General features: G+C 37.3%; 1 protein-coding gene across 2 annotated transcripts in view; it reads left to right on the top strand.

The window, feature by feature from the left end:
- Positions 1-12,413, top strand: part of USP9X (ubiquitin specific peptidase 9, X-linked) — a 79,952-nt gene that overhangs the window by 46,274 nt on the left and 21,265 nt on the right. The window contains exons 25-30 of one of the 2 annotated variants that reach the window (XM_009283035.2): positions 1,507-1,673; positions 7,731-7,839; positions 8,430-8,576; positions 8,698-8,844; positions 9,619-9,841; positions 12,070-12,290. In XM_009283035.2, the coding sequence (XP_009281310.1) occupies positions 1,507-1,673; positions 7,731-7,839; positions 8,430-8,576; positions 8,698-8,844; positions 9,619-9,841; positions 12,070-12,290 (1,014 nt within the window). The remainder of the gene's footprint in view (positions 1-1,506; positions 1,674-7,730; positions 7,840-8,429; positions 8,577-8,697; positions 8,845-9,618; positions 9,842-12,069; positions 12,291-12,413) is intronic. The other variant, XM_009283036.2, reaches the window with a different exon arrangement.

The raw sequence follows: 12,413 nt of genomic DNA, 5'->3' as shown, positions 1-12,413 counted from the left end.
TCTGAGCACTTTAAGAAGCTTCTGAACTTAAATGGTGAATTCAGTTAAACTTTAAAGTCAAGATAAATTATTTTGAGAGCATAATTTTTATGGAGGCTCTTCTGCCTCCTGCCTCAAAAAATTCTGGTATGGGAGTCCTCTCAGTGGTTGAAGAGGACTATGTGCAACTTTCAGTGGTGTCAAACCACCATTTCCTTAATTAGCTGAGTGAAGGCCCATACCCATCTGAAATAGTGCATGTATGCTGCTTTTACAGACCAGTCAGCTCTTGGTGCCTGAGTATAGGGAAGTACTTCATTCGTAAAATGCACTTTGCCTTTCTACTAGATCCCTGCAGACATGCAGAAATAACTTTATTTTCTAAACAGGGCTTCAGTGCAGAGCAGGTACAGTCCTGAACTTGTTGAAACCCATCTGCTTTTACTTTCATATCTTGAGATGCGTCAGAATTACCACATCCTCCCGCTGCAGTGGTAGAGACTGTCTCTGGTTTTTAGCTGTTGTGCAAAGAGAAGATAGTGTCTCTTGCCAGACTGAGACATACTTTGTCCTCTGCTGCTGCTGTTTACAATTAGTTATCTCTTCTGCATTGTAATCCCTTCTTTCTGCCTACTTAATCTTGATAACCTTTCCATATATAAAACAAATACTTATTTTATGTCTCTGGTTAATGTTGCTAACCTGCAGCCATGATTACTTATGAATTACGATTGAAACCTGCTCCCATTCTGTTTCTTCAAAACTTCAAGTTAATTAATTTTGGCTTAGATGGAGGAGAGGGCTTGCTTTTTTTTTCCCCAAAGTATTTATTTTAGGAAAATGCACAAAAATCAACTCACTTGAATCGTGTTTAATTGAAAGAATAACCTATGTACCAATTAGAAATATTATCCTTTCAATTTCAAAAGTCACCTCAGCAACTAGGTTTGAAATTTGGTTCAGCTGTTTCATGTTTCTGAAAACTAGTGGAGTGCTGAATAAATTCTAGCAGTATTAAGAAGCTTTTGGTCAAATAAGTTGTGAGTATCAAAGCTTTGTAAAACTGGACTTCTTGATGAGTCATACAGCACTACAGCCTTTCTCTGTTTAAATAGTAACTGTTTCCAAAGCTTTAAACTCCAGGTTCTGGAGTTCTCCAGTAGTGAAGAAAAGCATCTTATTTAAAAATTTAAAAAACAAGCAGACAAAACCCAAATACAAACCAACAAAAAAACCCCAACAGTACTAACTGAATCAACTTTTGCCTACAAGCTTCCTGTTTAACTTCTGGCTACTTAAGTTCATGCTTGGAATCCTCCTTTGAGAAGCACAGTACTGGAATTTCAGGGCATCCCGCATAGTGCTTTGAATCACATCTGAGTGCATAAAATACTTGGCACTGAAAAACCACAGATTTGTGTACTAAATGATTGTGTTTGTATTTAGTGTATATACCTTGGAGCCAGTTGGGTTTCTTGGGGTTTTTTTTCTATACCCACTTTGTGCTCTCTGGTTTATTTTCCACAGACAAATGCAGGAAATGAACCAGACATGGAAGATGAACAAGTTTGCTGTGAAGCATTGGAGGTGATGACCCTGTGTTTTGCTTTGATTCCAACGGCACTGGATGCACTCAGTAAAGAAAAGGCATGGCAGACGTTTATCATTGATTTGCTATTGCACTGTCACAGCAAGTAAGTTTTGGTGGCGGTGGCGGTTTTTTTAAAATCACATATATTATTTTACAATTCAAAATTAATATAAAGCCTAAACGCAGAGCAGTGGCTTCTTACTTAAGTGATTGTTCTGCAGTTGTCTTAATTTACTGTTTAGCAATATAATTCTGTAGTTTGGATACCTATCCTGAAGTGGTAGCTTTATCAGTCCCATCATCTTCGTACTGATATGGAGGATATTGTCAAGCCAGATGGATGCCTGATAATGTGCTACTGATGGCTTTAGAACAACTTATTTAGAATAAAATAATAGGTACTTCATGTTTTCCAGAAATTCTGTGAATACTCACAACACTAGAATATTCTAAGTGACTTAGGTATAGAACAACTTTGCTATACTTTTTCTGATAAGTAAAGACAAGATACAGTGCTGGCAGTTTGAGGAGAAGGGGAAGTTAAGATTTAATCCTCTGGTTTTCTTGCATTGGAGTGGTACACTTGTGACTCTTCACTGACTCACACGTTTTATGTAGAGCTGTCGCACTGGAGCTGTCACCTGGTGCAGTAGCAGCATCTTTGTGGAATCCTTAGCACTCTTGGGGGACAGACGGACAGGGAAAACCAGCAGGACCTGCCAAGAGCAATGTGGTTCTGTTGCCCTGCAGTCTTGCCATAGAGTTCAGAGGTCTCTTGTTATTTCCAAGCTATTCCTACATTTTCCTTAGGCAACATCTGCATGATACAGCATCTGTATGATGCGTGTCTTGTGACTTCTAGCCCATCTGAAATTCTGATGTGAAATATTGGGGTCTGTATTTTTCTAAGCCATCCGGGTGGAAAGTTTTTGTATGTTATTAAACTTAAAGTTACTGGTGCTTTGAACTGTTACTAAAGATTTAATTCTAGTTTTGTAAGATATCTCTGCTGTTGTTCCACGAATATTTTAACTTTGAGAAATGACAGAAATCAGAAATTAGTGAAGTTGTCTAAGCCTTTCAGTACATTTTAAATGGAGTCAGATTGTGGCGCTCTGAGACGACTGGGGTCAGAATTTCAGCACCATGTTTTGGGTTTTCTACTTTTCCTTACTAAAGATTTAATTCTAGTTTTGTAAGATATCTCTGCTGTTGTTCCACGAATATTTTAACTTTGAGAAATGACAGAAATCAGAAATTATTGTAATTTTTTTAAGCCTTTTGTTTATTTTTAAATGGGTTTGATTTTGGGGCTCTTTGACGACTGGGGTCAGAATTTCAGCACCATGTTTTGGGTTTTTTACTTTTCTAGATAAAACAGGTTGAAAAGTCTTATGTTCAGCAATATTCACCATAACAAAAGGATCAATAGTATCATCAGAGTATCTCTTTACAGTAAACTACTTGCACACGTTGGTGAAACTGGAGTGTTATTATCAGAACCCATAAGCTTTACTAGTTTGCAACCTTTGATATGGGATGTTGAATTTTCAGCTTTCAGTTTCAGCTCTGTTAAACTTAGATCAGTTTAACAAAACATGCTGACAAATGTATGTTGTAATTTTACATATTAAATGAAACAAGCTGTCTTTCACTATTTTTGGTAACTTTGAAGGCTGATGAGTAAGAAATCACTAAATTTTATTTTTAAAACTGTCAACAGTTGATATCAAGTTACTATTTTGATAGTGTATATTGGCCACATGTCAAATTTGGAGTACCAGTACAGCTGAATAGCATGGGCAAATGGTAGTGCTGCCCCATCCTTTCATTATTTTTTTATGTGGGTCCAAAGATTTATCAGATTTGTGGCTTTTTACATGATCTTAATTGTACAAATGTAAGTAATGGGTGATAATTTTTATAATAAATTTCAGTGTAGTTATCTGACTTTCTGGCATTGTACTTGGAATTTAAGTGACATTTCTCAAGTGTTCATCAGCATTTGTTTATATTTCAGTTAGTGTTTGGTATCGACACTTTGCAGACAGAAGTATTTCTTTGCATATTAAGTTCAGTGAGCAGTTCTCAGGTTTAGTTTGTAAATAAGAAGTGTATCTCCACAAATAATAACTTCAGAGAACTTAGATTATTGTCTAATATAGTGGCCAAATCTGTGTGACCGCCATGCTTATTTATTGGCTGTATTACAACATTAAAACTTCTGGGGCTGCTTCTGGTGTGACGTATGTCTCATGAAATGGTCTTAAAACCTTTCTTGAAGCTTTGAATATCACAAACTGAGATTCTTGTCACTTTATGTGGGCTGGAAAGCTATCATCACAGCTAGGTATCTCTCTTCTTTTGTTTTTTATCTCTGCCACCATTTATCAGGTGTCAGGGTTAAAAGTTTCTTATTTGCTATCACTTTCACTGGTTTGGGTTAATAGGCCAGGATTTTGTCATCAAGAATAATTGAAAGAAGAAAATACTGGGATATTCTTTTGTTACTATGAATCTATTTTGTGATTCTTCCCACTCTAAAAATGCTGTGCCCATAATGCCTTTTTGCTGCAAGAACTCACAGAATAGCTGCGTTAACATTTACTTTAAAAAAACCCAAAAAACAAACAAAACCCCCATAACTGTTAATTGGTTACAAAAAATAATTAGTCTGCTTTGTTTTACGTTTACAGCACAATGTAAAATACTAAAATAGCTACTAGCAAGACAGCAATGTTCTGTTTTTTACAAACAGAATAGTGCCAGTGACAAACCTAGACCAAAGATGACTTGTTCCCACTCTTCCAGTCTTTCAAAACTGCAGGTGCTCTTTGTGAGGATTTTTCTGTTCTGGTCATATTTCCCTAAGGAAGTGAACTATTGGTTCAAATCGGGAACTTCTAAATCTGTAAGTCTTAAACAGTTTAGTCTCTGAATTTCATTGTGCAGGTTCTATCTAACACAGTTTGTGATGGAGGTAGAAGGTCTTTTTAGCAAAACCTACAGTCCTGATTTACAGATGGGACTATCTGTCATGGTTTTGCTAGTCTCTTCCAATGGTTACTCTTCTTGCTGATTTGAGCTTTGTTGGCTGAATTTGAATCCCAACTATTTCATATTGTTATGCCTACTGAATAGTTGACTGTTGTACTTTTCTTCCTAAAATATTGAAGAAACTAGATGTGTCCCCAAGCTGGGGTTCTCTTTCCACACATTTTGTTGGCATGTCAGCCCAAGTCTGAACAGCAGTGGCTTAATTCCCCAGGTATGTTAGCCTTTTGCCCTTTAAAATGAAGAGTAGCATTAATGGATAGGGTTGGTTGGTTTGTTTTTGTCAGAGGCGATAAAATTTTTAAGGGCTTCTCTTATCTAAGCAGTGGACTGCTGCTCAGCTCCTTACCTCTGCTTTCTTTCTCCACCAGAATGGGAAATGAGCTGAATTTATTGTATGGAAAAATGGTTCATACTGTCAGTACAAGAAGCTAACCACTGAGCTCTTTTCTCTCATATACTTGTAAGATTTCTGATATATATGATAATCTGACTTGTAATAATGAACAGTTGCATTCTGTGATGGTTAGAATAGCATAAACATGAGTAGAAACGGAAGACTGCTTTGAAAATTAAGACCGTGAAGTTGAACTAAGCTAAAAAGAAGTTCCTCTTCTGAATTAATGTGGAAACAAATTTAGTGTTTGCAGTGCAGAGAAAGTTTAGCAAATACCAGACAGAATTCTGAATATCGTTCCACTTTCAACTATTGTTCTCTAATCTCCTGTCCTCAATCAGAGAACAATGTGAGCAAAAATATGCATGTGAGAAAATGTTTTTGGTTTACCATAAAAGACAAGGAAGACGATCAAGTTCAGATCTCACAAATATCATAATTCTGGAAAAGATCAGATGGATTGTGGGTTTTGTTTGTTTCTTTCAGAGGTTGAGATTGTATGGGACTTACGCTGTTTCCTCATAGCATAACCATGCTACCTATAAATTGAGAAACAGAATGCAAAATGTTTAATACTAAATACTAGAGCAGTTCTTACGCTCCAAGGTAATTGATTTTATAGTGGTGACCCCTGAATACAAGAGTGGCTTAGTCAACAGCAGATAGCTGAACAGTTAGTCCTAAATGATCCTGGAACCCAGAAGTATTCCACTGATGGCTGCAAAGTGTTTGGTGGTCATACATACGTGGCCCAAATAAATAAAAATTCTTACTGCCCGTGTAAAGCAATGGCACTTATACCCATTGAAGAGGCTGGCTTCTGTTAACTAAACAGAAATCTGTATCCTGGAGCTATCGATAGGATGGGATTCAGGTTGCCTGCCTTAATGGAGGCATTTGGCCTACAGCTGTTTCATTGGGTGACTGTGAGTTCATCACACAACTCGTGTCCTATCTGCCAGCTCTACGCTGTTGTCATGGTGTCTAACGTGGCACTGGATGCCTGTGTTTAGGCAGCTGCATCCCTCCCATGGTTCCTTAAGAGCTCTTAGATTGTTAGAGGTCACGAAAATATAATACTTGTGTTCAAATACCACATGCTCCTTGGGGGCATAACAGTGTGAAGTATGTGTTTCCTTGGTCACATTTCTCACCTGAGGAAAATACCACCTTTATCTATTTCATTCTGCCTTTAAGTGCATGAACCTGAGGAGTGTCTGTGATGTGTCCCAAGCAGTTGAAGGGTTGCAGCTTAAAAGAAATTTCTGTGAGAAGTTTTATGAAAACTTCAGCTCAGCAATCGGATCCCTTAAAACGTCAATTATTATTAAGAACAAAACAGACCCCCTCCACCCCACAGTCTTCTGCAACTCAAAGCAATGTAGTAGAACTTGCAAAGATCAGAGAAGGGTGACAGGGGAGATCAAAGCTCTGAAATTACTTCCATCTGAGGAACAGCTGAATAGCTTGGGGCACTTCATATTGGAGAAGAGATAAATGGTGGGAGGAGAATACCACAGAGACCTTTAAAATCAGAAGTAGCAAAGGGAGAATAAATAGAGAACAGTGTTTCTTTGTATAAGAACTTCTTGAGCATAACATTTAAGCAGTGTAAACCTTCAGTTTGGAAATAGTTTGAGGGGTTCTTTCATGAATTTGTCCAGTGAGGGCTATGAAATACTGCTTTTGGTAGTCTTCCCGAACCACAAATTGTTAGTAGCTGAGAGAACATTCTGGAGAAGTGTCAGCATGCTTCCTTCTTCTTGTGCACTTTCTTAGGTGTATGTCAGAGGCAGAGTGCTCAGCTAGGTGCATCTTTGCTCTGACCTTGTGGTCATTCTTGCATGTCTTTGAAGCACAGTTAACTGCTCATGAAAGATCTCTGAAGGAAATAGGATTCTTTCGTGTGCTTTCCACAGTGACCTCACGGGCAGAAAACAATGACAGCCACACAAAAAAGACTGTAAAATATGGTTTCTCATATGATGAGATACTTTCATAAAGCACAGCATTCACTTGTATTCTCTCTCCACCCAAGCAGAGTTGTTTCTAACAGTTTTTACAAGCTATAATGCTCAGACAATTCATCTTACAACTTGAAAGAATAGGATTTGCCTTAATTTTTTTTTTCCTTAAGCTTATCCATTTCCACATTATTCCAGTGGTAAGATTAAGTTCTTAAATGGAAAGTTTCCTTTAATTCTAGCCACTTGAATTTTCAAGGGGTCAATTTTTCTCATTTCTTACTAATGATAAATTTTGATCACTTCATAGATGCTCAGCAAACTGGTGTAGTGATATATAAGAGCAGTTTTACTTTAGTTTTATTTTGTCTTTCAGGCACAACTGGTGCTTGATTAGAAAAAAACAGAAAAATTTATTTAGGGTTGCAAATTGCTTGTTGTGTTATGCAGTATTTGCTGGCAGTTGCAAAGGTTTAGTGATTAGGTGCTGAATGGTTTCTTTTTTTCTACCTTTAAATATTTGATTTGTGGAACAGGTTTTGTAATAGTAATTCACGTGTCTAAAATTTCACTGCAAGGAGAAACAATGTGATGGGTAGTGAATAATTAAAGTATTCCCATTTCTTACATTATGTACAGTTTTAGAAAATGGCATTAAGCAGATAAGCACAAATTTAATTGTTCTTTTTAATGTCCTGTTTGAATAGGGAGATTGTATTTAATGTTTCTATTAAATGATTTCCAGAACTGTTCGTCAGATGGCACAGGAGCAATTCTTTTTAATGGCTACCAGGTGTTGCATGGGACAGAGACCTCTTCTTTTCTTCATTACCCTGCTGTTTACTGTTCTAGGGGTAAGTTTTTAGAGGTAAAGGCTTAAGTACAATGTGAATTTCTGTAAAAAGTAATAAGACAAAATATCTGCAAGAAAAAGCAAATTGCTATTAACAAGTCACTAAAACACAGATTCTTTTTGACCTCTGTAGGCAAGCAGCACAGTCAATTTCCATTTGAGTTAGATGAGGGGGGAAAGGGTCTTTTTTGCATTTTCTAATAAGAACATGAACAATAAGCTTTAATGTATGCATTTGATCTTCAGTGAATGCTAACCTTCAAGTAAAAAATCATTAGCAGATTAGATGGATACCTACAGTTATTGCCTTCTTTTACTGGGCCTGCCAGGGCTTTTCAATTCTGCATGCTCATGGCTCTCTTGAACATTAGATCACTTCATTGTTTGTTTCCCATTCAGGTATAAAAATTGCTACTAAAATAGTGCGGAAGTTATTCATTAACAGCTAAATACAACTGAAAACTTCCAAAAAGTTAAAAATAACCCTATACTTCTTTGCTTTCATATTTATTGCCAGTTTTAGGGAAAATCTGTTGCACTGTAAGTAGAAGCGTATATGAATTCTATATAATTTGTTTTTGGTTTACATAGAGTACTGCAAGAGAGAGAGCTAAGCATTCTGGAGACTACTTCACTCTCTTAAGACATCTTCTTAACTATGCTTACAACAGTAATATTAATGTACCCAATGCTGAAGTTCTTCTCAATAATGAAATTGACTGGCTTAAGAGGATTAGGGTAAGTTTTAGGATCAATTTATTTCTGGTAATCAGCTTTTTGCTGCTTTGTTGTAAAGTACAGTTTTAAGCTTGGTAAATGTATATTGTTTAGAGTTTCCTAACTTTCTCTTCAATGGCAGGATGAAGTAAAAAGAACAGGGGAAACAGGTGTCGAAGAAACTATCTTAGAGGGTCACCTTGGAGTAACAAAAGAGTTGTTAGCATTCCAGACACCTGAGAAGAAATACCATATTGGTTGTGAAAAAGGAGGTGCTAATCTCATTAAAGTAAGTTCAAGTTTTTTGATTTTTTGTTTTTGTTTGCTATAAGTAGGTAAAAAGAAGCTTTGCATCTTGTGGTCTGTAACCATAAAAGGTCCCAATTTAACTGTTTGACAAGGGCTTCAAATGGAGTTTAATGTTTTCTTTTAAAATAATTTTTTTTAAAAATTACACGTTTCACTCATAAGGGTGCTTAACATTCTCATTCTTTGGAACCACTGTGTATGGAGTTGCTGTAACCTTGTGAGCTGTTATTCCAAGACTCGGCAAACATCACACGAGGATAGTGAAGTAGATACAGAATAGTCCTGTACAGGACTGCTTTCTTTTATTACCCCTGTATTGTCTTTTCTCTACATGTTCTTAATTAGTGCTATTAATGTTTATGGCAGGTTTGAACAAATGCATGACATCTGAGCATGTCTCTTTAATCAGATGTGTTTTCTTTGTACCTCTGATATTATACAGCAGCAATGTTGGTTTTTTCAGCACTAATTGATAAAGAGCTTTGTAGACAATACTGGTTTGGCAAAATAAAATTTTTACCAGTCAAGATTTATTTTTAACTTGCAGTGGGGGGGTGGGTTTGCAGGGAACCACTTTAGAATGGAGTTATGTTCTAAATTTACAAGCTTGTTATGGTGTTAGTCTCAATTTTAACTCTTGGGTTTTTTTTAAGTACTCCTCTGGTTCTCAGACATTCATTTATGTAATAACTCTTATTCTGTTATAAAATAGTGTGCATTTCTATGGTAACAGGTGACTTTTTCCCCCCCCCAGGAGCTGATAGATGATTTCATCTTTCCGGCATCCAATGTTTATCTACAATACATGAGAAATGGAGAATTGCCTGCTGAGCAGGCCATACCAGTCTGTAGTTCACCAGCTACTATTAATGCTGGCTTTGAGCTACTAGTTGCACTAGCAGTTGGATGTGTCCGAAATCTGAAGCAGATAGTAGACACCTTGACTGAAATGTATTACATAGGTACAGCAATCACTAGTATGTAATATTTTTAATTATCTTTTTTCTACTTTTTAATGTCTGTATTATGTATAGGGTTTTCTTATATTATCAACAACTAGATGCTGAGTTTTTTAGTTTGTGGTTTGTTTGTGGCTGCTTTTAGTGGTGCAAAATCAGGCTGTGAAAATCTAGAGAAGTTTTTCAGTGTAGCCTTTATTTGTTCTTTATGCTGTAAATGTATTGACTTGCATTACATGGTTGCATCCAAGTTCCAGCTCCAGACACTTACACAGTCTGACCCTTCCTGCCCCGATCTCTGGCTACTCCCCTTTGTCCCTACCAGCTCCCGGGAACCTCACTCTGTCTGCGTCTCCTACTTTTGTCTCATCATTTCAGGCTCTGCCTAACCAATCCCAGAATCTCATCAGGTATCTTCAGCTTAGTTTTAGTGCAAGTCTCTTGGTTGCTCACCTAATTTGTCATCATTGTTCACACACAGACACAGGTCCACTGTCCTGTTTCCCTTTTTAGTTCTGTACTCATTCACTGCTTGTCATAGTCCTTTCTCAAATGTTTGTTCTTCAGTTTTGGCCTTGTCTCAGCACAGCTCTGCACTCAAAGAACTTTCTCCTTCTCACTGGAGAAAGATTATAGCAATTGCAGTATGTACAAAAACTTAGGAATGTTAGTGTTTCAAAAGCTGATAGTCAAATGAAACTTGGGCTAATTTTCACAAGGATGGCAAATGGCTCATAATTAACACAGATTTTGTTATCCACAAAAAGCACGTAAGACTTTCTTAAAAACAAACAAACGAGCATATTTTCTGCAGCCCTAAATGGGATAACTAAACCATTTTGGCTGTAATATTAACAGGGGAAAAAACCTAAAAAACTAAACCAAGCAAACCCAAGCTCGTATGGGAAGAAAGGCTGGGAGAGTTGGGGTTGTTCAGCCTGGAGAAGAGGTCTCCAGGGAGACCTTATTGCAGCCTTTCAATACTTAAAGGGGGCTTATAAGAAAGATGGAGAGAGACTTTTTACCAGGGCCTGTAGTGATAGGACAAGGGACAATGATTTTAAACTGAAAGAGGTTGCCCAGCAGAGTTGTGGATGCCCCATCCCTGGAAGTGTTCAAGATCAGGTTGGGTGGGGCTTTGAGCAGCCTGATCTGGTGAAAGATGTCCCTGCCCATGGCAGGGGTTTGGACTAGATGATCTTTAGTGGTCCCTTCCAGCCCAGCCCATTCTGTGATTTAACAGAATTAGCAAAGCTATAAGCAACTAGAATAGTATCCCATAGGAGGGATTGTCCACTACCTTTCACAATGGCAGTACTACTTGGCCAGTTGGTGGTTATCAGTGAGTCATTTGAGGTTTTTCAGTCTCTTCCTGTTTGGTCCCATCTCAAATGAAAAGGGCAGCTTTATCGTTTCCCCCCCTGCCTCATCCTTTTTTCTTCACCCTTTTCTATTGGGAAGTAGTGTATTTCTTATCCTCAAAATTAGAAGGGTTTTATGGCATTTCCTTCCACTCAAATATTTGATAAGTGCGATAGAACGCCAGATCTCCATGGTATGTCAGACAGAAGAGAGAACACATGTATGAACTGTGCATGCTGTGTGTTTCATATACCAAGTAAAGCTTGCTTGTAAACATCATGCTCTCTTACTTGCTTTTACGTCAGAATTTTTTGTGTTAAAACCACAGAACAACAGGTTAGCGTAGGAAACCTGTGATCGTAAATGTACTCTGAAGAGATGTGAGAGGTCTGAGGGAGAAGACTCAGGAGGAAAAAAATCTATCACAAGTCATACAGATAGCACTATCTGAAACTGTTTCCCATCCTGGCAAGGAAAAGTGAGGCATCAGTGAAATATTGTAATTTTAAAAGGATTATAAATTTGGGAAAGGTTTATAAATTGGTTATATATTCTAGATTCATTCAGCTGAATTCTTCAGCTAAGAAACTTGCTGGTATTGAGGAAAAACTGTTCGATACATAAATAGACTTTTTTTTTTGTCTGGCCACCTTTTTAGTTATGCAATAGAAGAAAATGGTGTAATGTTAAGATTACAGATAGAACTATCGTTCATAGAAGTTGTGTTAATTTTAGCAATTAAGTTTTCTGGTGGAACGTTTGTTTTATTAAACTGCAGTGTGATACAGACAAATAGTAATTTTATGCAACTGCCCTTTGTAACTGCATTGATGGTCTAATTCTTTTATAACAAAATAGTTTTCTATTCTGCTATTTTCTTTTAGCTTGTGAAGCGCTTACAGAATGGGAATACCTACCACCTGTTGGGCCTCGACCACCAAAGGGATTTGTAGGCCTGAAAAATGCTGGTGCCACTTGTTACATGAATTCTGTCATTCAGCAGCTGTACATGATTCCAGCCATCAGGAATGGGATTCTTGCAATTGAAGGCACAGGCAGTGATGTAGATGATGACATGTCTGGGGATGAAAAGCAGGACAATGAGGTAAATTTAACTACGTAGAACTTGCTTATCTTTAAAATAGAATTCTTTTCTATGAAAAGGTTGTAACAAATTTAAGTTGCCTATGACTTTGCTTTCCACTGCTGGCAGTGGGGACAATAGCAT

The sequence above is a fragment of the Aptenodytes forsteri genome, unplaced genomic scaffold, assembly GCF_000699145.1.
Source record: "Aptenodytes forsteri isolate BGI_AS27 unplaced genomic scaffold, ASM69914v1 Scaffold2, whole genome shotgun sequence".
Classification (NCBI taxonomy): Eukaryota; Metazoa; Chordata; class Aves; order Sphenisciformes; family Spheniscidae; genus Aptenodytes; species Aptenodytes forsteri.
The sequence above is the reverse complement of the archived record's forward strand: the minus strand, read 5'-3'. Positions and strand labels throughout refer to the sequence as shown.